The 27,187-nt window shown below is 41.0% G+C and overlaps 1 protein-coding gene and 1 long non-coding RNA gene across 2 annotated transcripts in view; one reads left to right on the plus strand and one right to left on the minus strand.

Moving 5' to 3' along the window:
- The window catches only part of Rsbn1l (round spermatid basic protein 1 like), a 49,576-nt gene extending 44,943 nt beyond the window's left edge, over nt 1–4,633 (minus strand). Inside the window, exon 1 of the mRNA XM_042684721.1 lies at nt 4,003–4,633. Within this exon, the coding sequence (XP_042540655.1) occupies nt 4,003–4,564 (562 nt within the window). The 5' untranslated portion in view covers nt 4,565–4,633. The remainder of the gene's footprint in view (nt 1–4,002) is intronic.
- Nucleotides 4,634–4,770: 137 nt separating this feature from the next.
- Nucleotides 4,771–14,319, plus strand: LOC122111918. The gene is made up of 2 exons (XR_006148060.1): nt 4,771–5,173; nt 14,125–14,319. It is a non-coding gene; the product is annotated as an uncharacterized LOC122111918 (long non-coding RNA).
- Nucleotides 14,320–27,187: the final 12,868 nt, after the last annotated feature.

The raw sequence follows: 27,187 nt of genomic DNA on the forward strand, positions 1-27,187 counted from the left end.
GGAAGGAAGGAAGGAAGGAAGGAAGGAAGGAAGGAAGGAAGGAAGGAAGGAAGGAAGGAAGGAAATCTGGCCAGATATTGTGAGACAAGCCTAGTAAGTGGATCTTGAGTTCAAGGCCCTCTGAGGCTACAAAGGGAGACTCAAACGTCAAAAAAGAAAAAGACTAAAATTTAAATTTAAAAGTTCTGCACTTTCTTTTTTGCCAGTCCTGAGCCTTGAGCACAGGGCCTGGACACTGTCCCTAAGTTTCATTTGCTCAAGGCTAGCATTCTACCAATTGAACCACAGCACTACTTCTGGCTTTTATGTGGTACTGAGGAATTGAACCCAGGGCTTCATGTATACTAGGCAAACACTCTACCACTAAGCCACATTCCCAGACCCAAGTTCTGTATTTTTTTTAAGAATCAAATTCACTATACTCAATGGCTCAGACTATCACACAAGACAGCTTTAGAGATTTAAGATTTGTAAAGCATTTAATGGGTCTAGACAAGCATATTTTTATACTTTTCTTGTTTATCCTTCTCAGCTTTCAAATTTACTGTAAGTGATCCTTCCTCTATCAGGACTGACTCATCCTTTGTTATAGGGTTAAAAAAATTAATAAAAATACTTTAGACTCAACCTGCCCAAACCTTTTCATACATACATACTTTCATTTAATCTGTGTACTTTGTTACAATGATACTCAATGGGAAACCAAAGCAGTTCTAAGGGATTAAAAAAAAAAAAAAAACATGCTAAGCAAATACAGGAGCTTAAATGATTGATGGAAATGGAGGTGACCAGTTCTGAGAGATATCTATGGCCACTTTTGCTTTGCTGAAACTCTTTTCCTTGTTTAAATGGCTTTATAGCTAACTTTCTGTTCTGAGTGAGATTGTTCAGGAAGTGGTACAGTAGTTCAAGTGGTAGAATGCTAGCCTGGAGCTGAAGAGCTGAAGGACAGTGTTCAGACCCAGAGTTCAAGTCCCATGACTGACCAAAAACAAAAAACAAAAAAACAAGAAAAAACCCTGAGTGAGATTGTTCAATCAATAAGCTACAGATAACTGAGTTGTGCAGCCAATACACAGCAACATTTATAAGCTCACAGCTATCAAACACATGATCATCCACTAAGATTTTTACAATAATCACAGACACATATTACAGATTAAGACTCGTATACTTGCAATTATATCTACAAGAAAGGCACACATCTAATCTCATTTTTTAACTAGCTAAAACAGAGACTCAACTCAGATCCAAGTTGTAGGGGGATATGATTTTTCCCAAAAGAAAAATATTTTCATCATTAAACTTACCATAAAGACATTGAAAAGCATTATTTTTTACTTCCAGTCCTTTTGTTGGTTGTGGGGCTTAAATTCTGGGCCTGGGTGCTGTCCCTGAGCTCTTCAGCTCAAGACTAGCGTTCTACCACTTAAGTCCCAGTGCTACTTCTGGTTTTCTGGTGGCTAACTGGAGCTAAGAGTCTCTGGGAACTTCCTGCCTCAGGGGACTCTGAACCATGATCCTCAGATCTCAGCCTCCTAAGTAGCTAGGATTACAGGGGTGAGCCACTGGCCCCAACTTTTCAAGTTCTTTATCAATAGAACAGCATTTCTGTCCAAAAAAAAACAAAAAACAAAAAAAGTTAAAACCTTACGAGAGTAAATATCTATCTAATCACTAAAATCCTCACCGATCATGGGAAAATACCTTCCCACACCTTAATGACAAAGCATGTACCCCCTCAAAGAAGAAATTACAAATATAATTTAAAAGACTATTAAATATTCCTCACAATGAGTGTCTCATAGCTATAATCCTAGCTACTCAGGAAGCTGATATTTGAGGATGGCAGCTCAAAGCCAGCCTGGGCAGAAAAGCTCCTGAGACTTTTTTTTTTGCCAGTCTTGGGGCTTGAACTCAGGGCCTGAGCACTGTCCCTGAGCTTCTTTTGCTCAAGGCTAGCATTCTATCACTTGAGCCACAGCACCACTTCTGGCTTTTTGTGTTCATGTGGTACTGAGGAATTGAACCCAGGGCTTCATGCATGCTAGGCAAGCACTCTACCACTAAGCCACATTCCCAGCCCCTGTGAGACTCCAATTCACCACTCAACAAAGTGAAGCTGTGACTCAAAGCACAGGGAGAATGGCCAGGCCCTGTGTTCAAGCCCTACAGACAAGCAAAAAAAAAAAAAAATCTCCCTAACAACCATTTTACTATGAAAGCCATTTTGCATAGCCCACATTTTTTAAAGCCAGAATTTCTTTTTCCTTAGGGCTCATTTTTTTCAATCATTGTAATACATTGTCAAGGAAATATCCACATTCACTCCCTCCCAAGACTCGGGAACACAAATGTACACACAAGACTCATACAAAGCTGCACGTGAATAGAAATCCAGGCCCTTAGAACTTAAAAATTTTCGATTTAACTATTAAAACAAATAGCTTTAAAATACTAACCACCCAAAATTCCTGAGTAAAGAAGTATAAATTCCATCCTCAAAATTACTTTCGTTCTAGATATTCACACATAGAAGGTGAAAAGAGGATATTCTTAGGAAAGAAACACAAAGGCACAATGCCTAATATATATAAGTATATATATATATGTATGTATATATATATATATATATATATATCAAAGCAAGCTACAAAACAACAACAAAAACACTTTCACAGTAATGCTTTCCAAAGCTGAGATATTTGTAGGTACACAGTACAAGAGTTCCTGATGGCTGCCTTGGCTTATATGTCGAAGGTTTCCTATACTAACACCAAGGAAGAAATAACACTGTTTTTACATATTTGAGTGTAGTTTTTTTTTCCATTGTGAAAAAGTCAACGACTCCAAAGATTTTTTTCATGATCTAAACTACAATTTCATCAGCAATACTAAAACTACTTGGCACTTCACTTTTTTCCCACCCTAAAACAAAGCAAAACAGAAAGATTTTATTTCACTGTGTAGCAATGCATATTTATAATTTAAAAAAAGCTTGTGATCTCATAAAGATACACCAGTCTACATGTGGTCAGAACATTATGTACCTACAATAGGTAGGTATTTAGAAGAAATCTTATCTCAAAAAATTATGAGTAACCTGCATTTAAAGGAAAGCTGAGAACACATTCTGTCTACTGATGCTTAAAATGTTTGAGTGTGCCAAAAAAAATGTCAAAGCTCCTGATTATAGTCACTTGCTGAAGGGGGGGGGGGGGGGATTGGAGGAATATGGCTGAAAATTCTTCTGAAGGGTGGTCTTTCAAAAAGGACCACTCAAAACACTTAGGAATATAGGGCAAAGAGAGCCCTAGAGGGTGGTATCTTAGCCGACAGTACACTAGCTGCCCAACATGCTACCTTATTTCCCTAATAGGGATGAAATGCTCAGGCCTCCTCCAGTGGCTTCCAGCTGGCGCCAATATGCTACACACACACACACACACACACACACACACACACACACGCGCGCGCGCACACACGCACACACACACATACACACACACCACTCTTTTTCATTTTCTCACACGATTTTTCGGATGCTGCAGACTGGGTCACAAACAAATTCCCGTGATCGCGTCTGAAGAGTTTAATAATCAAGCATCTCTTTAAAAACCAACACCCACAAACATCCCTTCCCCGCACCTACTTCTCTCCCACCTCCCCAACCCCATCGAGGACGGTCCCCCTCTCGATTTCTACAAATCCTACAGCGTATTAACTGGGAGAAACCCCCCCCCCCCGCCCCCCGCGCGCCTCGGTCGGAGTTCCGACCCTGCTCTCTTCCCCGCAACCAGAAATTACAGGCTCCATTTCCGGCCGCCCCCGGGGACTGCAAAATCATCACCGGCCGGGAACCGGACGCCTCCCGCCCCCTCGGGGCAGCCGCACGCGGCCGCCGCGCTCGCTCCCCCCGCCCCTGCACCCCCACCCCGGCCCGCCCGGCCCCGCTCGGCCCCGCCGGCGCCCCCGCTCCTTCCCGCCCCTCCCCGCGCCCACCTCGCGGCAGCGGCTTCAGTTCCCCGTTCTCCTCGCGGGCGGCCCCGCCGAGCCCGTGCCTGCGCCGCTCCTTCTCGCGCTTCTCCTTGGGTCTGCGCGGCTTGGCGGCGGCCGGGGCGGCTGGGGCGGCGGGCGGCAGCAGGAGACGGGGCGGCGGGGCGTGCAGCAGCGCCGGGGGCACCAGCAGGGCGCGCGGCGCCGGCAGAGACAGCGAAGCGGAGGCTGCGGCGGAGACGGCCGCGCCCGGGGAGAAGGACACACAGCCCCGAGAGGAGGACGAGGGGACGGCGGAGAGGGCGGCAAGGCTCCACGGCGCCGGGCTGCCGTAGCTCTGAGGCGAAGGTGCCGCTGGCGGCTGCCTGCTGCTCCCGCCGCTGCTGCTCCCTTCCCCGTTCACCCTCCGCGGCGTCTTCTTCTCCTCGGTCCGGACCTTCTTGGCGGACAGGGAACCTAGTGCATCCCGGGAAGAAGAATGCAGCCTGCTCAGCGGCTCTTTCTCCGAGACGGAAACGGCGGCGGCGGTGGCGACGGAGCCGCGTATCGGACTCGGGGGCTCCGCCATTTTGCACTCCTGTTGTATTTACTCTTCTCCGCTCCCCGGCTCGGGGCACAGGGCGGGCCCTCCGCCAGGGGCGGGGCAGTCTGGCCACCGGCAGGGCCTCTCATTGGGCCAACCGTGCCGAGCGGCCCACCTAACCACCAATCAAAAACCTGGACGTAAGCCTAAGGGGCGGGATTGCCCAGCGGACCCGCTTTGGAGGTCAGAGCTTGTCGGGGCGCGGCTGGGGGCCGGGGAGCTGCGCGGGGAGCTGTCTTCGGCTGTCGCCCGTGTGAACCGGGGTACCCCGAGTCTCCGGAAGGAGGATTGGAGCCCCAGATCTTCGCTGGCCGAGGTGACGTTTGTCTCTTCCCCGAAGGTTTTTGTCTTACTTGTACCACTTTCCACTTTTTCTTTTTCCCCGCGAGGTGTCCGGTTCCTTTCTGCCTCTGCGCGTTGGCGAAACTGGACTTCAGGGTGCGGGGCTCCGAGAACGAACGCGGCTGGAAACCGAGGCTTGTCTTTGGTGAGACCGCGAATTAATGAGGTCACCAGTTACTCTTGCTAAACTGGCGCTCCGTGGGAAATAATCTCCACCAAATCTAGAACTTTCGGCTTGCTTCCACCTGGAAGGTAAGAATTCCTCCCCAGGGGTCGAAGACTGAATCGTTGCGACTTGCCGCTTGGAAGTCTTTGATTTGGGGCTGGGAAGGTAGAGCGCTTGCCTTGCATGCCTGAGGCCCTGGGTTCGATTCCTCAGCACCACATAAGCAAAAAGAAAAAAGCCGGAAATGGCGCTGTGGCTCAAGTGGTAGAATGCTAGCCTTGAGCTGAAGAGCTGAGGGACAGCGCCCAGACCCAGAGTTCAGGCCCCACGACCGACACGGAAAAAAAAAAGTCTTTGATTTTATCATTATTGTATCTTAAAAGTCGCCAAGAAAAACATATTGGCGATATTTACACATGTTTGAAAGGCAAGACTTTTGTTTGTTTGTTTCAGTGTTTTAGCGTTTATTATTGAGCGTCCTGACTGACTGTTCGATATTTTATTAGCCGTGATTTTTTTTTTTTTCAAAGATAAGGACTTTGGGGAGATTGGTTTTAGCTTAGATGACAAGGAATTTGGGGCGATGGTTTACAATTCAAACACAGCACCAAACATAGTTTTAACTTAAACTCAAATCTCATGAGAGATCCAAAGGACAACGGAAAGGATGTAAAAGCAAAATCAGTCAAGGGAGATGACAAGTGAGAGGAGATTGTATGATTCCCAAGAGGAACCCAGAGTTTCCAGTTACTTTCTGAAAACTTAAAAGTAACCTTTCAGGAATATCCATTCTTGTGAACTCAGTAAATTGAACTTTGTTACTTTGTTGCCCTTTTCTTTTTTTCTTTATCCCGTTCCCGTAGAATTTTCACAGGGAAAGCTGGGGGAGGGTCAAAACGCGATGTTGGTTTCTAGATATATTTATTTTTAGGTGCATGAAATTTTAAATAATTAAAATATTTAACCCTTTGCTATCTGATAGTAAAAGCAATTTGTAATTGGAATTGACTGGAAGCGGCTGTCTTCATAAATTGTACTGATAGAGTAAAAGAAGATAAGGCTGGAAATCATCCACTCATTAGCATTGAATACTTAGGCTGCTTCATCTGTTAAGAGCTTTATCTTTTTTTTAAGTAAATTTGATTACATGATTAGAAAGGTCTGTTTCACGTTATAAACTTAGGCTTTCCAGAAACTTTTCAGAAATTACACTAAAACCATTATAGTTAAAATAATTTCTTAATCATTAACCTTAAAAAGAAATGTCTTAGCAAGGCCCCCATGGCTCATGCTTGAACCTACTCTGGAGACTGAGAAGTGAAGATTACAGTTCAAAGCCACCCCAGGGAGGAAAGTCCTTCAAACACTTACCAATTGGCCTCCAAAGAGCCAGAAGTGGAACTCTGACTCAAGTGGTATAGTGCTAGTTTTAACAAAAAAAAACAAGCTCCAAGACACAGTGCCTAGGGCCCTGAGTTCAAGCCCTAGGACAGGCACCAAAAAAAGTCTTTTATATACATTAATATAGTGCCTGAAAGCTTGTACCACTCAGTCATCTCCCACATTCCTTGTATCTATGGCAATTTGTTACTCCTTGTCCAGTAATACACAGTTTTCATACCTGACTGGGACTTTGTAGAGCCTATACAAGGATGTAGCTATGAAAATACATGTACCCTCTGTCTAAATATTCAAAAGTTATAAATCAAGCTAACAATTGTATGTAAAATTTGTTCTATTATACTACTCCCTTGACAAACTACTTCCATAATGATCTGGAAAGCCACGTATTAATTTACAATTCTCAGAGTCCCCAACTGATTTTTATTCTCTTCCTACCCCCAGCTTCTTTGACCACCACATCAAATGAGGCCATGTACATACCGGACATAGTCAAGCATATGTACATGTCCTGTATTCCTTGCAATTAATGATGTCCAGTCAGTAGTTCCATCTACTCTCCAATCTAAAAATACCTGCAAGCTCCCAGCAGACATAGCACTTAGGCCTCATAAACTCCTTGTCTTTACAACAAGAACAGGACTAAGTAGAAGACAGGAATGCCTTACCTAGGGCCTAACCTTAGGTTATAAAACGTGCTTAATTATAATTAAGAGATGACTGTGCAAGGAAACTTACTCTTCAGTGTAACCAGCCATTCTTCTTCAACTGAATCATTCCTAAAAGTATTTAACTATCAATTCCTTTGGGCATTATCTCCTCACTCCTATTTAGGCTGTCCACTGTCGGTTCTCTGTTCCAAGTACCAACCGCCTCTTCTCACCTTTTTTCATGATCTCCTTGAATTTTTGTTGTTGTTGCTGTTGTTTTTCAGATCTCATTTCAAAACCTAAGTCTGATCATATATTGTCCATGTTTAAGACCTATTAGTTTCACTGCTTTTAATATATTCTTTAAAACCCAGCACTCAGGAGAACACGAGAATACAAAGTTCCAGACTAGCCTGGGATAAATATGAGACCTTGTCTCAAAAAAACTCTGTGTGTGTGTGTGGGGGGGGGGTGACTGATATATACTTATGTGTATTTGAATAATGAGCTTAAGAGAGGGAAGTATCATAAATGCTTTCTATATTTCCAACCTGCATAACTTGATTGACAGTGGGACCATTTACTGACCTAGAAACACTGGAAGAGTGACTAGTTTCAGGTACTTTTTTTACCTCAGCTGAAGCCTCACTTCCTTGGAGTAATCTTCCTTCCCTTTCCTGTCTAGATTTAAATTCCTTTATCCCTTCCCCCACTCCACAATACCCATACTGCAGCTTGAACTCAGGCTTTGATTAAGCTGTCCCCAGTCTTTTTTCTTTTTTAGTTTTTTTTTTTTTTTTTTCTAAATTAGAGTCTCACTTTACCCCTACCAAGGTTGGCCTCCAATTGTAATCCACCTACCTCTGCCTCCTGAATAGCTGGGACCAAGGCAGGAAATGACAGCCAGAAAATCACAGATAACTATTGTATTAATAAATAGCTTGACTAAAAGCACATGAACACTGCTTCCTTTGCGTTGAGCCTTACAGTCCTTCAATAAGCTGCAGTATATGGTAAAGAGGAAAAAGAGCAACTCTTTCCCTCTGATTTTGTCCACTTACCCAAATAATGAGTGCACACTGGGAACTGATGAAGGATATCTGAAAGTAAAACAGTAATCTTAGGGGAGGAGGTAGGGAAAATGAGACAAACAGGGAAAATGACTGAATTCTCTAGGCACCAAAAGTGTTTGCAAAAGAAAATATTCTTCTCAACGATGATTGTCTTAAAGGGAGCATCTGGCAGAATCCTTTGTTGTAATGAGCCAATTTCAATGAAGAGATAAATCTTGATATCTTTGGTTTTTTGGGGTTTTTTTGGTCCAGTCGTGGGGCCTGAACTCTGGGCCTGGGTGTTGTCCCTCAGCTCTTCAGCTCAAGGCTAGCGCTCTACCACTTGAGCCACAGTGCCACTTCTGGCTGTTTTTTCTTTTTTGCTTATGTGGTGCTGAGGAATCAAACCCAGGGCCTCATGCATGCAAGGCAAGCACTCTACCACTGAGCCTCTTCCCAGCCCCAAATCTTGATATCTTTGGGCCCGGTTAATAAACAAGTGTAATAACAAAAATGATTAAAGATACCAGGTGTCTAGAACAAAGAGAAACGTTCATCCCAGAGTAAATTAGAACCAAACCTCCAGCCCACTTTGTGATCAGAAATGCCTCTATTAGAGCACTAATTGCACCTGTTATAAGATGTGCTCACACCGTGTCTGGATTTTGTACTGTCCTTTATTTGATTTGGTTTAACTTAATAATAAACTTTGTTAGCAAGGTGCAGGTGACTTATACCTAGATTCCTGTCTGCTCAAGAAGCTGAGAGCTGAGGATTGCAGTTCAAAGCCAGCCAGGCAGGAAAGTCTGTGAAATTTATCTCCATTTAACTACCAAAAAAGCTGGAAAGTGGAGCTATGACTCAGAATGGTACACTAGCCTTGAGCCCAAAAGCTCAGGGACAGAACCCAGGCCCTGAGTTCAAACCCCAGTATTGGCACCAAAAAATAGTAATAATAATAAAATAAAAAGAGTTGATCTCCTTTGATGTGTTCTTTTTTTTTTTTTTTTTTTTTGCAAGATCATCATGAATTTAGTATCCGAGAACTGAGGCCTCCTCTGTTTTGAGAACCTTCTCCCTAGAGAAGTTCACTGACTCAAGTAACAGGAATTCAGACATGCCAGTCTCATATTTAGTCTTCCTCCTTCTACCTCCGGAATATCTAGGATTACAGGCATGCACCAACATGCTCAGTTAGATTAAATTCCTTTTTGTTCCTTCTCATCCCCATAGCTTTTAGTTTAGTGTTGTTGTTATTGGAGATACTGATATTGCTTCACTAGACACACCTGTTCTTTCCATCCTCTATAACAGCTCTTCTGGAAACATACTACCCTATGCCCTCTTCTCCATCTTGTCTGAAACCTGGCTGCTCTGTGAGAACACAGACCAGAGATCACACTTTTCAAAAATTGCTTATACTGTGTTGAAAATCATCTCCCAAGTTCTGTAGCACAAAATTTCAGGTTATAAATAAGTGCTTCGAGTATCATACGAAAAGACCATGTTTCTCTGTGATATGACTCAACTCATCCTGTACTTACTTCCCCCCAGCCCTCCAACCATTACTTTAGCTATCTATACTAATCACCCATACTATACTCCCAGCTTATTGTTTCTTCTCAGCTACATTTCCATTTTGTTTCAGCCACAACTCCAATAGTCCTTCCTTTGTTTTATTCATTACCCACAACTCTTTCCTTCATCTCTGAAGTCTTAAACTGCAGTGTTTTAATAACTAGTTCACGTCCTTACTCGTGGTCTCTTGAGCTCACTCGTTCTTGCTTTCTATGTGTATCAGTATACTCCATGCTGGCCTCAAACTTGAGACTCTCCTGCCTCAGCCTTCCTAGTGCTGGAATTACAGACAGGTATACTCTACCACACCTTGCTTTCAAGGGATCAGTGGTAGAAATGCTTGCCTAACATGTGAGAGACCCTGAGTTTCATCCACAGCTACAACAAAAATAAGTAAATAAATTCAGCATTACACCTTTGACTTCAGGACTCTCCATCTTTCTAATTACGATGTCCAAATGAAACACAGAATACTCAGTAATAAACATCAAATATTTTTAATATGTTTGTCCCTAGTTTATTAAAAACATTTATACTTTTGAACAATTATTTATATGAGCCTGGTGCTGGTAGCTCATGCCTGTAATCCTAGCTACTCAGTAGGCTAAGATCTGAGGATCGCGGTTCAAAGCCAGCCCAGGCAGAAAATTCCCCATGAGAATCTTATCTCCAGTTAACCACTCAAAAACTGGAAGTAGAACATTCAGGCCCTGAGTTCAAGCCCTACAACCAAAAAAATATTTATCGGGAGATATATTTATCTGGACTTTCATCTGGACTTCACATTTTACTGGGTGTCCTTTTATTTTCCTGGTAAATCTGAAAATCCATCCAGCTATGTTTTCTTTTTCTTCTTGGCCATTCCTGGGGCTTGAACTTAGGGTGTGGGCACTGTCCCCTGAGCTTCTTTTGCTCAAGGCTAGCATTCTACCACTTGAGCCACAGCAGTACTGCTGGCTTTTTCTGTTTATGTAGTACTGAGGAATTGACCTAGGGCTTCATGCTAGGCAAGGACTCTTACCACTAAGCCCCATTCCCAGCCCCCAAGTAAGCTTTCTTTCCTATCCAGCCTACATCCTACATTGTATTACTTGTACCAAACATTTGTTAGCACCTCAGTTACTTGGTGCCCAATTTATCTTTGTCTTTCTGTTGCTGACTATTTCATCACAGCTGCCTGCTTTTCTGCATCCAGGCTGTTACCAGTGCCCCTTCTCTTCTGTTTTACCCTGTTGGAGATTTATAGGGATATGCGTTCTTTTTCTCATACTATGAATTTTTATGGGGAATTGCTCATCATCGTGTCTTCTAAATGCAGACCATTCTCACATCCCTCTCTGTCTTTTTGGACTTTACTCCTGATTTCTCCCAGTAGACACAACCATCTGTGTAAACTCAGACACTTGCAGCTTTATACAACCACCCATTCTCATTTTTTCTTGCATTCTTTATCCACTTTGTTATTCAGGCTACAGACCTACGAATCTTCCTTCAGTCCTTCAGAGTCATTCTTGGTCAATTTCTCTTCATTCTCTCTGTTGCCTCAGGCCTTCAGGCTTCAAATCAGCTTGGAATTTTGTCAGTGATTTTTCTTCTTGATTGTTCATTCTGTCTCTAGTTTCCTGTCATTTTAATTATCCTCTTTATTACTCCCAAATTTTTAAATACAAACCTCATTATGTTTCACTCCCTTCAGTACTAATCCTAACATACAGAATAAGTCTCATTTTAATGTATCATACAAGCCATTCTTTATACAGCCCCAGGGCTCCTATCTCTCTTGCCCTCCTACAACTTCCCTCTAAATCATCTTTTCTGGTCTTTATTCTTTTCCTTCTGCCTGGGATACCCAAGAAAGTTCTATTTATCCTTCAAGTTTTGACTAAAGCTTCATTTCTTGGTCTGCCAAATCAGTTGATGTCCCCTGTACCATTATTCTGCTTAGAATCATTTAATATAATGACCATCATCCAGTCTGTGTGAGCTTCCCAAGAGTAAGAAGAATGTGTTTGTGTATGCATTTGCATATATATATATATATATATATATATACATATGCATTTTTACTTTTTAGATCTATGGTAGAACATTTGCCTATTGTTTTAAAGGCCCAAGTTTGATACTCAGCAGTATTAAAAAAAAAAAAAAAATACGCAAGCTGGGCGCTGGTGGCTCATGCCTGTAATCCTAGCTACTCAGGAGGCTGAGATCTGAGGATCGTGGTTCAAAGCCAGCCTGGGCAGGCAAGTTTGTGAGACTCTTATCTCCAATAAACCACTCAGAAGAATGGAAGTGGTGCTGTGGCTCAAGTGGTAGAGCACTAGCCTTGAGCTGAAGAGCTGAGGGACCGTGCCCAGGCCCAGAGTTCAAGCCCCACGACCAATCAAAAAAAAAAAAAGTGAAAGTTGAGTATTAGGATCACCTGAAAATCTCACTTTACAACACAGATTAATAAATCCAAATGCATAGAAAAGTTAAACTTTATATTTGTAAAGTTCTTAGAACCTTCAGTGGGTTTTTTCCTAAAATCAAGTCTTGCTATCTGAGCTTACAAATATTACCAGGTACTAGCAAGTGTCCAAGTGTCACCTTAATCTAGATCCAGATGTCTGAGCATTGTAGACACCAGTCTCATCTTCTGTACAGTTATTTGTACATAGATTCCAATATTAGAGGCATACACATCCTCTTAAATATTGCTTGATGCCTATACCAAGTGAAGTACTTCACTGATTGTCATAGGAGAAGAAACCTAAAATACCACAGCATTAATATTGACCTCAGGTAGGCAACCATATAGTAAGATTCTGTAAATGAAGAAATAAAGATGAAGATTAAATGCCACTTCTGCTTCATATAGTTCCATTAAACAGAAGAAACACTACATTATGGCAACTGATTGTATTTTGCAGAAGTGAAGGGACATTTAAAATTTTTCTGCTAGCAGACTAATGTTTAACAAATTATAAAAGTAGAAAACATAAGTCATACTTACCTCAATTTATGTTGCCTTCCCCATAAGCTGTTTTTATGGTGACATATTTAGTAGGATTTTGGGTTTGGTTAATTGGTGACATTTTCTGATGTATCTTTATATTATTCTTATGCTATAGATGCTTCTCAGTGTTTATTTTATTTATTTTACTGGAGTTTGAGCTCAAGATATCATGCTTGCTAGGAAGCAACTCTTACCATTTGAAGTCACATCTCCACTTCTAGCTTTTTGCTACAAAATAAGAGATGAGACCCACAGACTTTTCTGCCCAGCCTGGCTTTGAACCAAGGTCCTCATATCTCACCATTCTGAGTAGCTAGGATTATAGGTATGAGCCACCAGCCCTCATCTAGCTCTGATTATTTTTAGATAGAGTGTCACCTTTTGCCTGGCCAGCCTGAATCATGGCCGTCATTTTTATACTTCGGACCGTAGCTAGAATGACAGATGTTCTCCATTGCACCCAGCTACATGTTCCATTGTACCCAGCTATTGTTTGAAATAGAATCATACAAAAATTTTTAAGGGTTCATCTCCAATCTTGATCCTTCCAATCTTTGCTTCCTGAGTAGGTACAAGAAGCACCAGTTCTAACTATTTATACATTCCCTTCTTTGGTTTATTTACAGGTAGTTATTAGTCTGCTTTTTCTTATTTTTCCCATATATTGTTCAGCCAGTAAATACTTGACAAGTGCCCATACATTGTCAGAAACTCCATTAAGTGCTAGGAGTATAGCAGTAGAGACAAAACAGGTATGACCCCTCATGGAACTAATTTTAATCATGTGATCTGTTTCCAAGTAATCTTTTTCATTGGTGTTTTGTTGTCCAAGACCATGTTCTCACCTCTTACTGACTTATTCGTAGAACTTTATATGCCTACCTAGCACAGCTTGATAGTGTGGTTGACAATATAATTGAAGAAATAGACATCAACAGATAAATTGTAGCACTCTGGGTTAATATATTGCTGTGTACAGTGAAAATACAAACGGCTGTAGCTGAGAAAGTTACCAAAAACATCAAAAGAGCATATATAAGCTACATTTTAAAGGACAAATATGGGGAAGGACCTTCTAGACTGAAGAAAGCACATTTAGAAAGAGATATAAAATAATAATAGCGTGTTTAATGTGTTACTCTTTGCAAGTTAATTACAGTTCAAGTGCAAGAGTCATTAAGTACCATAAAATGAGAGTAATCTCAAAAATGGGTAAGAGCCAGACTGTGAATTAAATGGTTCTTAGGCTTTGCATGCTGAAGAGTCGATATACACATTTTGTTTAAATAAGGCCTTTAATGAGAAAGAGAAACAGATGTTCACATAATCATGTTTTGTTTCTTGCTCATTGCTCATAGGCTTCACCAGGTATTGTTTGCTGCTTGACTTCAGCTGACCATGCAGAGCCAGTTAAGAAAAAGAAGAAGAGAAAAGAAACAGGAAACTATCCACCAAGTATTTAAACACTATTTCAGTTATCACAGCTTTTCGGTATTTCTTATTTGAAAGCATGGAAATATTTTGAAAATAAAACATTAAATTGTGGAAAACTTTGATTTTGTTATAAAACCATACTTCTTCCTAATACTGCTCTATTTAAAAATAATAATGTATCTTTTAAAGATGCAGAGTAAAGGCCGAGAGAAAGAGAGAAATTAGGCTAATGTATTATTAAGCTAAATAAAGCCAAAGAAAGGCTTGTTATTCTTATAGAACAGATCAAGAATCTTATTCTTGAAAAAGAAAATCTTCAAGTGTTATCTGATTGTAGTGTTAGAATAAGCCCTTCCTTAATTCAAAAAGCATATGTTAACTATTAATTTCATGCTAAATTCCACTTTATTTTCAGTGCTAGGGCTTGAAAGCAGTACCTTGTACATATCAGGCAAGCACTTTCTCAGCAATATCTCCTGTCCCAAACTCTGTCCCCAAAATACACAGTTCCTGTTGGCTGTACACTTGTTGCCTTGGCAAATATTAACTTGAACCACCCGAAATTAAATTCTTTTAATGGTAAACATGGTAAAAAATGGTAAACATGTGAGCATAATACATATATGTAAACAAACATGCAATTAAAAAAAGGTGCTTTAAGCTTGACAAAATGGCTGTCCTACCCATGGCAGGCAATGAAGACTGCTCCAGCAGAGATGGCATCTGTACCAAGTTTCAGAGAACAATTCACTCAGGAAGCGAAGGAATGAGGGCATTCCAGAAATAGGAAACTGCATGTGCAGAGTGGTTGAACCAAGAAAGAGCCTAACACATGTGGGAAACTGCAAGCAGTTCAGATTCCAGACAGTTGGAATGCCAGATAAGTTGAGTAAGAAGAGACAGGCAGGCCAGAAAGTCGAGACCAGATTGTAGAAGACTGGATGTGTCACATAAAAGAGCTTTATTTTTTGGAGATTGGGGGAATGTGTGCCATCCAGGAAATAGGCAAAGCAATCTGAGTTCAGAAAGAAATGATTAATAAAGCCTGGAGGTGTGGCTCAAGTGCCAGAGCTCCAGCTCAGCAAGTGTGGGACTTTGAGTTCAAAGCCCAATACTGACCAGAAAAGCAAACAGAGAAAGATGATTACTTCCATGTATATTTGTCTCTGTCTTACCATTTTAAATCATAATGATAGTAGACAAATTATAATGTATATAATTCTTTTTTTGGGGGGGGGGGGTTCCAGTCATGGGGCCTGAACTCTGGGCCTGGGCGCTGTCCCTCAGCTCTTCAGCTCAAGGCTAGTGCTCTACCACTTGAGCCACAGCGCCACTTCTGGCTTTTATCTTTTTGCTTATGTGGTGTTGAGGAATCGAACCCAGGGCCTCTGGCATGCAAGGCATGTGCTCTACCACTGAGCCACCTTCCCAGCCCCTGGATATAATTCTTATTGTATATAGTTTATGACTATACAGATGTTGTATATTGTGGTTAAACTGTGTACCCTAAAAATCAGTGTCTAAATTCTAACCCTCAGTTCTTAGAACATAACTTTATTTAAAATAGGGTCATTAAAGATGTAATTGGCGGGGCTGGGAAGGTGACTCAGTGGTAGAGTGCTTGCCTTGCATGCATGAGGCCCTGGGTTCGATTCCTTAGCACCACATAAGCAGAAGAAAAAAAAAAACCAGAAGTGGCACTATGGCTCAAGTGGTAGAGCGCTAGCCTTGAGCTGAAGAGCTGAGGGACAGCGCCCAGGCCCATGACTGGACCCAAAAAAAAAAAGATGTAATTGGCTAAGAAGAGTTTGAGTTAAAATGGAGTAGGGTGGATCTTTTGTCTGATATGACTATTATTCTTATAAAAAGGATAAATTGGGACCTGGATGCATAAATAAGAAAATATCACCTGATAAAGTCAGAGATTCAGATGATGTGTTTATGAGAATTCCAGGTTGCCAGCATACCCTCAAGCAAAAGGAGAGACAGGAACACATTCTTCCTAACAGGCACACCAATATCTTGATCCCAGTTGGAGCCTCCAGAACTATGAGACAATGAATTTCTGTTATTTAAGTTATGTGGTTTGTAGCACTTAGTTACAGTCGCCCTAACAAGTAATTCACGGCCAAAAAGGGTATATAATAGGGAGCCCTTGTAGACTTGGTTTATGTTTTAATTTAAGAGTCCAAAGTAGCCGGGCGCTGGTGGCTCACGCCTGTAATCCTAGCTACTCAGGAGGCTGAGATCTGAGGATCGCGGTTCAAAGCCAGCCCGGGCAGGAGAGACTGTGAGACTCCTATCTCCAATAAACCACCAGAAAACCGAAGTGGCACTGTAGCTCAAGTGGTAGAGCGCTCGTCTTGAGCTGAAGAGCTGAGGGACAGCGCCCAGGCCCAGAGTTCAAGCCCCACGACCGACAAAAAAAAAAAAAAGAGTCCAAAGTATTTGTGCTATATCTTCATTCTGTCTCTCAATAATTTAACAGTTCATATTCTACTTTTTAAAGCCATTGTAATGGAAAAACAATTTGTTCCTGGCTAAGGGTACAATTCAATGGTAGGGTGTGTGCTTAGTCTGTGCAAGGCCCTGGGTTGAATCTTCAAGCACAAAAAAGTTATTTGTGGTGGTGTTGTCTTAAAGGAAGAAGGGATTAGGAAATAGTCTACTCTTAGCTTAAAATAGTGATATGTAATAGTTTTAGTGAGAAGGGTTTTTGTTTCATTTGTTTATATCTTAAAAGGGGATCATTTAACCCCATTAAGCAGAAAGGGAGTCAAAATTAAAAAGGATGTGCCCCCCTCTCCATGAAAATTCATGTCTTCTATGTAATGGTACTTGTAGGTAGAATCTTTGAAAGGTGATTAGATCATGGGGTGGAGCCCTTGTAAGTAGAATATGTGACCGTATAAGAAGAAATAAGCCAGGCGCCTGTGGCTCGTGCCTAGCTATTCAGGAGGCTGATATCTGAGGATCACAGTTAAAAGCCAGTCGGGGCAGGAAAGTCTGTGAGACTCTTGTCTCCAATAAACCACTAGAAAACCGAAGTGGCATTGTAGCTCAAGCAGTAGATCATTCGCCTTGAAGTGAAGAGCTGGGGGATAGCGCCCAAGCCCAGAGTTCAAGTCCCACGACCGACAAAAAAAAAAAAAGAAGAAATCAAAGAACAACCCACACTCTTTTCTCAGTGTGAATATACAAAAAGTCAGTCAGTAATCTACTACTCTCAAAAAAGCCCTTATCATAACCCCAGTATGCCGGCATCCTGATCTCAGACTATCATCCTAAATGATAAATGATAATGTTAAATTATGAGCTATCTAATCAATAATACTTTGTTTTCTGGGTGGTTGTTTTGGGGAAAGAGGTCCCTATCAAGTTTAGACTAGCCTTGAACTTCTGTGTAGTCCAGGCTTGCCACAAACTTAAGATCCTTCTGGCTCAGTCTCCCAAGTGCTGAGATTACAGGCATATGCCACCTTATAGTACTTCGTTCTAGCAGCCTAAAGTGGCTAAGAGGAGGTCCTTCCAACTGAACTCACGTTTGTGAGTAGTCTAGTACAACTGTGTATCACCAGTGGATAAGGATATAGGTATATATGCACTATTTTTCCTACATAATAATCAGTCATTAAGAATCACCAATCTTTTTTTTTGGGGGGGGGGAGGAGTCCGGTTGTGGGGCCTGAACTCTGGGCCTGGGCGCTGTTCCTCAGCTCTTCAGCTCAAGGCTAGAGCTCTACCACTTGAGCCACAGTACCACTTCCGGCTTTTTTCATTTTGCTTATGTGGTGCTGAGGAATCGAACCCAGGGCCTCAGGCATGCAAGGCAAGCGCTCTACCACTGAGCCATCTTCCCAGCCCCCCACCAATCTTTTTTATACAATGCATGCATTAGGCACATGCCTGAGATGCCAAAACAATGATTGAGATAATTTTCTAGATTGGGGTAACACTCTAAATTCAAATATACCAGGGCTTTGGTATTTTTTTTTTCACACTGTACTAGGGTTTGAACTCAAGGCTTTGAGCTTGGTGAGTGCCTCTAGCCCTGTTCCTTATTGGTTAATAGTATCTTACTTGCTGCCCTTGTATACCCATAAACCATGATCCACCTACTTTAGGCTTTCTGGCTATTGCTGGGATAACAAGTATTTGCCTGTTATAGCCATCTTCCCTCTATTGAGATGGAGTCCAGGGGACTTTTTGCTTAGGCTGGCCTGGAACTGAGATCCTCCCAATCTCATCCTTGCGTATCGCTCAGGATAGCAAGTGTATATCACTACAAACAGGAGTTAAAAGGTCTTGCAGACTTTTCTGCCTAGGGTGACCTCAGACCATTATTTCTTTTTTTCAGATATCAGCCTTCAAAAGAGGCTAGGCCACCATCACCTGGCTCAAATGTACTCTTTTGAAGCCTGTTTATAATCATACTTGCATATTATATTTTCTGCAGTTTATATCTTGTGTGTCATGATCTGTTTTTCATGAAATAGTTTTTAGCCATAATTCAGGTCAACCAAAACATTTTGAAACATTACAATCTTCATTGTATAATTTATTAACAGAATAGAAAGAATTTATATAGATGGAAAAATGAAAATACCACTAACCTATTTTCCTGGAACTTAGGCTTTGAGTTGCTGTCTAGTAGTGGGACTAGAAAGAATCTGTTCAAACCTTTTTAATTTGATCCGCTTGGTGGCCAACATAGCAGCCTGTGACCTACAGCCACATGGACAAGAATGTGATATCTGTGGCATCTTAGTTACATCCTTTGCAATAAGGGTTTATCACTGCTTTTAACACTATTTTTGATACTTTTTGTTCTTTGGGGGTTTTTTTTCTTGTTTTTTTGGGGGGGGGGTCTGGTCGTGGAGCTTGAACTCTGGGCCTAGGCGCTGTCCCTCAGCTCTTCAGCTCAAGGCTACCGCACTACCACTTGAGCCATAGCACCACTTCCGGCTTTTTTTTTTCCTGCTTATATGGTGCTGAGGAATCGAGCTCAGTGCCTCATGCATGCAAGGCAAGAGCTCTACCACTGAGCCACCTTCCCAGCCCTACTTTTTGTCTTATTCTACTTATTTAAATACTTCTTTGCTACGTTTGAACTCTAAAAGACTTAAAAACCTGTTTCTCCAGTTCAGTGTATGTTCATCTTTTTCATCACCCATGGCCTATAATCAAATTACTCTAAACTGATAAATATTTGGAGCTAAAAGTTTTGTATGTTAAGAGCGTTCTAAAAGCCAGCACTGGCTGGGCGCCGGTAGCTCATGCCTGTAATCCTGACTACTCAGGAGGTTGAGATCTGAGGATCACAGTTCAAAGCCAGCCCAGGCAGGAAAGTCCATGAGACTCTTATCTCCAATAGACCACTCAGAAAACCAGAAGTGGTGCAGTGGCTCAAGTGGTAGAGCTTTAGGCTTGAACTGAAGAGCTGAGGGACAGCATTCAGGCCCAGAGTTCAAGCCCCATGACCAACAAACAGAAACTCTTCTGTTTACTAAAGGGTACATTTAAAAGATATAAGTAGCAAAATAGTCATGATTACAATAAAATAAAGGTATCATTTTTCACTTAGCAAATAATTACTGAACACATACCATGTGCTAGCAGTACATTGTGAAATTTACTATACAATGGGCTTAATGAACATAATCCTGGCTTCATGAAATAAGTGATTATAGATTTCATATATGATACCTGTTATAAAGGAAATAAACAGAATTCTACAATGGGAATAAACATACTTTAAAAGGAATGAGATGTGAAAAGTATTATAAAAAAGTTTGTGCTTTGAAGACTGTGACATAGGAAAGAGAATTTTTAAAGAATGCGACCTTAATTTCCTTGAGGAAAGTTGTTTTTCTCTTTCATTTACAACAACATATGTAATAGTACAGTTGTATTTGTGTTTGCCTGAATGATATTTGTGTAGCTGAGATTTAGCCAACACAGTTGGAGAATTAGGGGCCAATAGTCTTCAAAGAGTAGAGTAGACTGAAACAAGAATAACCAGGCCATCTTCAAATAATAGTATTGAACCACTCTACTCCAAGATAAAACGTATGCAGACACTTCCTGCAGGGCATAGAGGGTGATTTGCATGTTAACATACAACATGGGAAGCTAATGGTGATTATTAAAGTATAGCCAACAATGAGGAATGTCTTAAAATTAGGCACCTGTAAAGAAACAAATGCATACAATAGCTTTTCTCTTAAAATAAGAGAGAGAAGCCAGGTGCTGGTGGCTATTCATGACACTGAGATCTGAATATCGCAGTTCAAACCAATCTGGGCAGGAAAGCCAGTGAAACTCTTATCTCAAATTTAAAAAGCTGAAAAGGGGCTATGGCTAAAAGTGGTAGAGCACTAGCCTTGAGCACAAAAGTTTAGGGACAGTGCCCAAGCCCTGAGTTTAATCTCCACGATCAGCACAAAAAGAGACAGAGAAGAGACAAAGAGATCACAAAGGGGCTCAACATTTTTGCAGCAAAGCAAGTCCTAGATAGCTCATATCCACACTGAAGAGAATACACGAGTCTTTTCAAGTGTAGAAAAATATCTTTGTTAAAGCAGCCTATTTATTTTGCAGCTCTGGTAGAATATCATAACATTCTATTTACTTGAGTCAGTCATGTTACTTTTATTTGTTTGTGTGGTGCTAAGAATCCAACCCAGGGCTTCTAACAGACTAAACACATGCTGTATGATTGAGCTATTTCCCAGCCCCACTTAAAGTGTTGAGTGAAATTGATAAGACACAAGTGTCTGTGTGTGTGCACCTATCTACTCAGGAGGTTAAAATTCATAGCAAGCCACCTGGGCAGAAAACTCTATGAGATTCCATCTCCAACATGACCATCTGAAAGCATAGTTTGAGTGGTAGTGCCCCACAGGTATGCAAGCACATTGAGGAAATACAGATTCAAACCCCAGTGCTATTCCCTCCTCCTTCTCCCCCTCCCCCACAAAAAAAAAGCAATGGAGAAAGGAAACGGAGAAAGAAAAGATGTTCTTAGGAAGCTGACAACAGGATTCAGGACTGGGTCATGCTGGTCATGCTGGGAATAGCTAAGGTTGAGCATTAAAGTTATCATTGGCTCCCTCTTCCTTTGTTGTCTTTTTTTTTTCTTTTTTTTGGCGGTCATGGGGCCTGAGTTCTGGGCCTGGGTGCTGTCCCTCAGCTCAAGGCTAGCACTCTACCACTTGAGACAGAGCAGCACTACTTCTGGCTTTTTCTGCTTATGTGGTGCTGAGGAATCGAACGCAGAGCCTCATGCATGCAAGGCAAGAACTCTACCACTGAGCCACCTTCCCAGCCCTGTTGTAGTGTCTTATAGAGGTCAGAGCCAAATTTCAGCAAAGCTAGCACCCACCCCGATATGTGATCAAATCAAGCATAGACCTCACCAAATATTCACCTGCAGCCTGATATTGATTCATATTTGATTTGGTGATTTTTTTAATCAAAAAGCCTCTTGTTTTCTAAATTACTTCTATTTGACAATAAATGTGAATATGTTTCAATATGGTCTGTACAGAGTAAGAGCTTTTTTTTTTTTTTCAGTTGTGGGACTTGAACTCAGGTCCTGGGTGCTGTTCATGAATTCCTGTTCAAAGCTAGTACTCTACCACTTTGAGCCACAGCTCAGTTTTCTGGTGGTTAATTGGAGATAAGAGTCTAATAGCCTTTTTTTGCCTGGCTGGCTTCAAACTGTGATCCTCAGCTCTCAGCCTGCTGAGTAGCTAGGATTATAGATGTGAGCCACCAGCACTTGGCTCTTAAGAGCTTTTTAGTTAAAGGTTCCACAGTCTTTTAGTCTGGACTTCTAAATTTTTCAGGGTTCTTTCCATCATTAATCCTGTAACTTAAACGTTTTATTTAAAACTCACATTGGGGAATCATTTCTTCACATATGTATAGTTAATCATTCATCATTCCTGAATTTCTTGCATTTGACTGAACACGCCCAATTTCTAACTGATCTAATTTTCACAAGCCTTTAATCAGTTCTGAACTCTTCTGAGCACTCTCTAAGCTTGTTCTCATTATACAGTATGACACGTAAAATAAAACAGTTCGTTCCAACTGAAGCCTGTCCAATGCCAAAGAAAGCAACAATAATCACTCCCCTCCTTTTTCACACATCTTAATACAATCCTATAAAGACTGTGTGTTATTTCAGCATAGAGAAGACTCATCCAGCCAAGTCCTGTAGCTCTCTCCTGTAATCCTAGCTGCTCAGAAGGCTGAAATCAGGATCACAGTTCAAAGCCAGCCTGAACTACCATTTCTTTTAAGACAGAAGTGGAGCTGTGGCTCAAATGGTAAAGCAAAAGTTCCTTGAGACAGTACTCAGGCCCCTAGTTTAAGCCCTAAAACTGGCCCGCACGCACACGTGCAACACACACACACCAGAAGACTCATCCAACTTGCCACCATAATTTCTGGCTCTCACTTGGCTTTGTTTAATGTATGTCTGTCATAACTGGTATTTCCATATACTGAGCAAGTTAAATGTTAAATGCTTAGAATTTCATCCATACACTTTTTCTTGAAATATTATCCTATGAACAATTGGTGTAAATGTGAATTCAATTCTTGGAGGTCTTAAAAACTAAGATTTCTTACCTCCCCCTCCCCCATTATGATTCATAGAACTTTTGGGGAAACTGAGAAGAAAGATCCAGTAGAAGGAAAATTGTTAAAAAAAAAAAAAAAAAAAACTGTAGAAGAACCAGGCTTTGTCTTTGGTGGGATTTGTTTGTAAGCAATGGAAAGTAATTTCAGGTAATCTAAGCAAAGGAAATTTTGTTGGAAAAATTCAAAGGATTTCCAGTTACCTGGGGAACCATGCTTAGGAACTAACAAACACTCCAAAAAGAAAATTCCAAAAAAACAGACATGTCTGAAAAAGAGTTATGATCTAGTTGTTGGGACTGTTCTTTGGTTTTTCCTCAGTTACTCCTTATTCTAATTCTTACACTCTGGAAGTGTCGTTCTGTGGAGGACTTTCAGAAGGATAAAGTACACCTAGTGTCTTAGAAAATTGCAATTAGGAAGAGAAGAAATGGCTAGCAATTCTACGCTTGGGCACTCATTTATTTTTAGATATAAGTAGGGTCAAATGTTAGACATTCATAGGTCTTCACGTAACTTTAGATCAAATGAATGAGTTTTGGCTTTCAAAAAAGTTCTTCAGTTTCTCTTGAGAGTCTGCTGTCAGGTAGAGTGGCTCTGTTAGTATTTCAGATCTCTCTCCCTGGTTGAGTCCCTAGAGTGCGCAAGCTCATATGAGGCCCCTGCTACATTACTCTACAAATGTTGTTGTATTAGTATTCATTATATTCTTGTTCATCTAGTCACTTTGTGCAATTCCACAACTGTCCACACACTAGCTTGAGTTGATGTTCATTCTTACTCCATTTAACTGGAAGGTAACAATGGAATCTGTGCCCTGCTCTATTCTGTGTATTGTTTCATGCTAACAAAAACAAAAAAGAGAACCTGTTTTTCTTTGGCCATAAAGGAAATGTAAATAAAAACAACACTGAGATTCTATCTTATGCTAGTTAAGAATGGCCATCTTCAATAATATGAACAAACTAATACTAGTGGGGATGTAAGGGGAAAGTAACCCTATCACACTGTTGGCGGAAATATTAACTGGTACAACTACAAATCAAAGGCAATTTGGAGATTCCTCAAAAAATACAACATACAAGCCGGGCGCTGGTGGCTCACGCCTGTAATCCTAGCTACTCAGGAGGCTGAGATCTGAGGATCGCGGTTCAAAGCCAGCCTGGGCAAGAAAGACCATGAGACTCCTATCTCCAATAAACCATCAGAAAACCGGAAGTGGCGCTGTGGCTCAAGTGGTAGAGCGCTAGCCTTCAGCTGAAGAGCTGAGGGACAGCACCCAGGCCCAGAGTTCAAGCCCCATGACCGACAAAAAAAAAAAAAATACAACATACAACTACCTTATGATCCAGCATTACCACTCTTGGGATTAAAGGATTAAAAAAATAGGATACCGTAAAGACACCTGCATGCCCATGTTCTATACAATTCATCATATATATGCCTGACCAAAGCCAAATTATGGAAACAGCCCAGATGTTCTATAAGGAATGAATAAAGAGAATGTGATATATGAACATACATAATGGAATTTTAACAAACAGAAAAAACAATATGTCAATTGGAGGAACGTGGATGGACCTGTAAAAAATTATGTTAAGTGTAGTAAGTTAGGCTTAGAGAGACAAAAGGTACATGTGGTAGTATATGTGGAAGTCAGATCTAAATCACAAACATATGTGAAAACACCTACAGGGTCATATGCATATATACACAAACACATGGACTATAGTATTTGTAGGGGAGGATTGCAATGGTGTAATTGCTTAGAAAGCTAAATGACAGTTTAACAAAATGAGTACCAGGGAAGATGATGTGTGTTGCCTACAGTGGAGGGAGATCAAGGCAGAGAGGAAGGGTGAATGAATAGTCATTCTATGTTTAATATTCACATATATGAAAATGGAACCAGGTACTTGAGGAAGGGGCAGGATTAGGAGGCGTGGGAGGGAATTATAGAAGGGATGACATTGATCAAGATGCATTGTACTAAGATCATGATTCATTGTTGAATGGAAACTTCTTTGTACATCTACTTAAACATAATAAAAACATTTAAATAAAAATAAAGTGCCACATTATCAGCAAGAATTGTTTCATTTTTTTAAAAATATCTACAAGTGTAAAAACAGCATGTCTTACTTCCTCCCACTTAAACATAGATGTTCCATTTGCTATTTTGAAATATATCACTTCCCTAATAACCAAACTATAATGATGTTCTCAAACACAAGATCAGGTTGTTGAAATTGAATTTAATTAGAAACAAATAAATATGGATAATGGTTCCATCATTAGGAAAGTGAATTATTATGAGTTTATATCTTTCATAATTAGCAAGATGTGTTGATGGTATGCTATGAATTTTCAAGTAATTATGAGGCAGTTAAATAAGCTGTAATGAATTTCAATGATACTCTCTACATATATTAAGACTGTGCATTATAATTCTCAAGCCATTGGGCTGAGAATATGACTTAGTGGGAGAGTGCTTGCCTACCATACATGAGGCCCTGGGTTTGAGTCCTCAGTACCACATAAACAGAAAAGGCCAGAAGTGGTGCTATGGCCCAAATGGTAGAGTGCTAGCCTTTTCTAAAGAAGCTCAGGGACAGTTCTCAGGCCCTGTGTTCAAGTGCCAGGACTGGCCAAAAAAGAAAGAAAAAAAAACACCTCAAACCATAGAAATGGGGATGTGGAATACTGTGTCATAGAACTCTTTATTTTAGAATTGACATGGAAATTAACTGCATTTTTTTAGATAATATATTCTAAATCATTGTTCTGTGATGTTTCTCCTGAGCATGTTGTTTAAAAAAAGTTTGAGAGAAAATATGAACAAACTGAGTTGATTTGATCTTGTTTATTTGTGTCGATTGTGGGGCTTGAACTCTTGGCCTGGGTGCTGTCCCTCAGCTCTTCAGCTGAGGCTAGTGCTCTACCACTTGAGCCACAGCACCACTTCCAGTTTTCTGGTGGTTAATTGGAGATAAGAGGTTCATGGACTGTCCTTCCTAGGCTGGCTTTGAACCAGGATTCTCAGATCTCAGCCTCCTGAGTAGCTAGGATTACAGGCATGAGCCAGCAGTGCCCACCCTGAGTTGATTCTTTTAAAGGCTAACATGCAGCAGTGATAGAGAGGCATAACTATTATGACTAAGATCCAGCAGCATATTTATTCTCATATTTTTATGCAAATTAAGTGAAATGAACAGACCAGCAAAATTTCTACAGAGCCATTTGTAAAATACTTGAACTTGATTAGGGTAATAGGAAGAGAGTAAAATGCTGTGCAATAAACCATCAAGTATAAGGAAATAATGATGAATGGGTCCGTTGGGTGCTCTGTAATTCTGGAGACTTGAGTGAGACATGGGCCCGACTCTTCAATGAAAACAGAGCCACAAACGAGCTACAGTACAGGACGGCCAGCTGGCTTTCTCAAACACTTACAGGTCGGAATGAAGGACATCTTCAAGGCACTGATCAGTATGTGACAAAATAACAAATCAAGAAAGTTCAGAACCCGGCGCCAGTGGCTCGGGCCTATAATCCTAGCTACCCAGGAGGGTGAGATCTAAGGATCACAGTTCAAAGCCAGCCCCGGCAGTAAAGTCCATGAGACTCTTATCTCCAATAAGCCACTAGAAAACCGAAGTGCCACTGTGGCTCAAGCAGTAGAGCACTTGCCTTGAGCTGAAGAGCTGAGGGACAGCGCCCAGGCCAAGAGCTCAAGCCCCACAACCAACAACAGCAACAAAAAAGAAAGTTCAGAAGTAGAGCTTTTACAAACTGGTCATAATGAAATTCATGCTTGTAATATAATTTTTCAGTGTGTTATTTTCTACTGAAATTTATAATCAGAAGGGAAGTGATAATGTTTATACTGCAACCTGAACTAAAAGGACCACAGTATCTGGAATGAAAGCAATCCAGAGACCCTTCTGTTCACTTGGGAGACAGTAGGTTAGAATTGCATCCTGCCTGGAAGCCAGGTTCCTGGCTGGGCTTCTGATGGAGCTGGAAGCTGTCACTACCTTTCAGTCAGTCTGATATATCACAGGAGTTTCTTGCTCATAAAAAGAAATTCAGCCCTTTTAATTGATTTGTTTTGAGTCTATCTGATAACTTTTTCTAGGTAAATATAGCATGTAATGATGTGTTCCCATATGACAATTTTATAAAAACTTATTTTGCATTTCACCTCAAGTATAAACTTACAAGAAAGAAAGGAAAGAAAGAAAAGGAAAGAGAAGGAAAGGAAAAAGAAAGGAAAGAAAGAAAGAAAAGAAAAGAGCTGGGTGCCAGAGGCTCATACTTGTAATCCTAGCTACTCTG

The sequence above is a fragment of the Dipodomys spectabilis genome, unplaced genomic scaffold (assembly GCF_019054845.1).
Source record: "Dipodomys spectabilis isolate Male_0828 unplaced genomic scaffold, ASM1905484v1 ptg000089l, whole genome shotgun sequence".
Taxonomy (NCBI): domain Eukaryota; kingdom Metazoa; phylum Chordata; class Mammalia; order Rodentia; family Heteromyidae; genus Dipodomys; species Dipodomys spectabilis.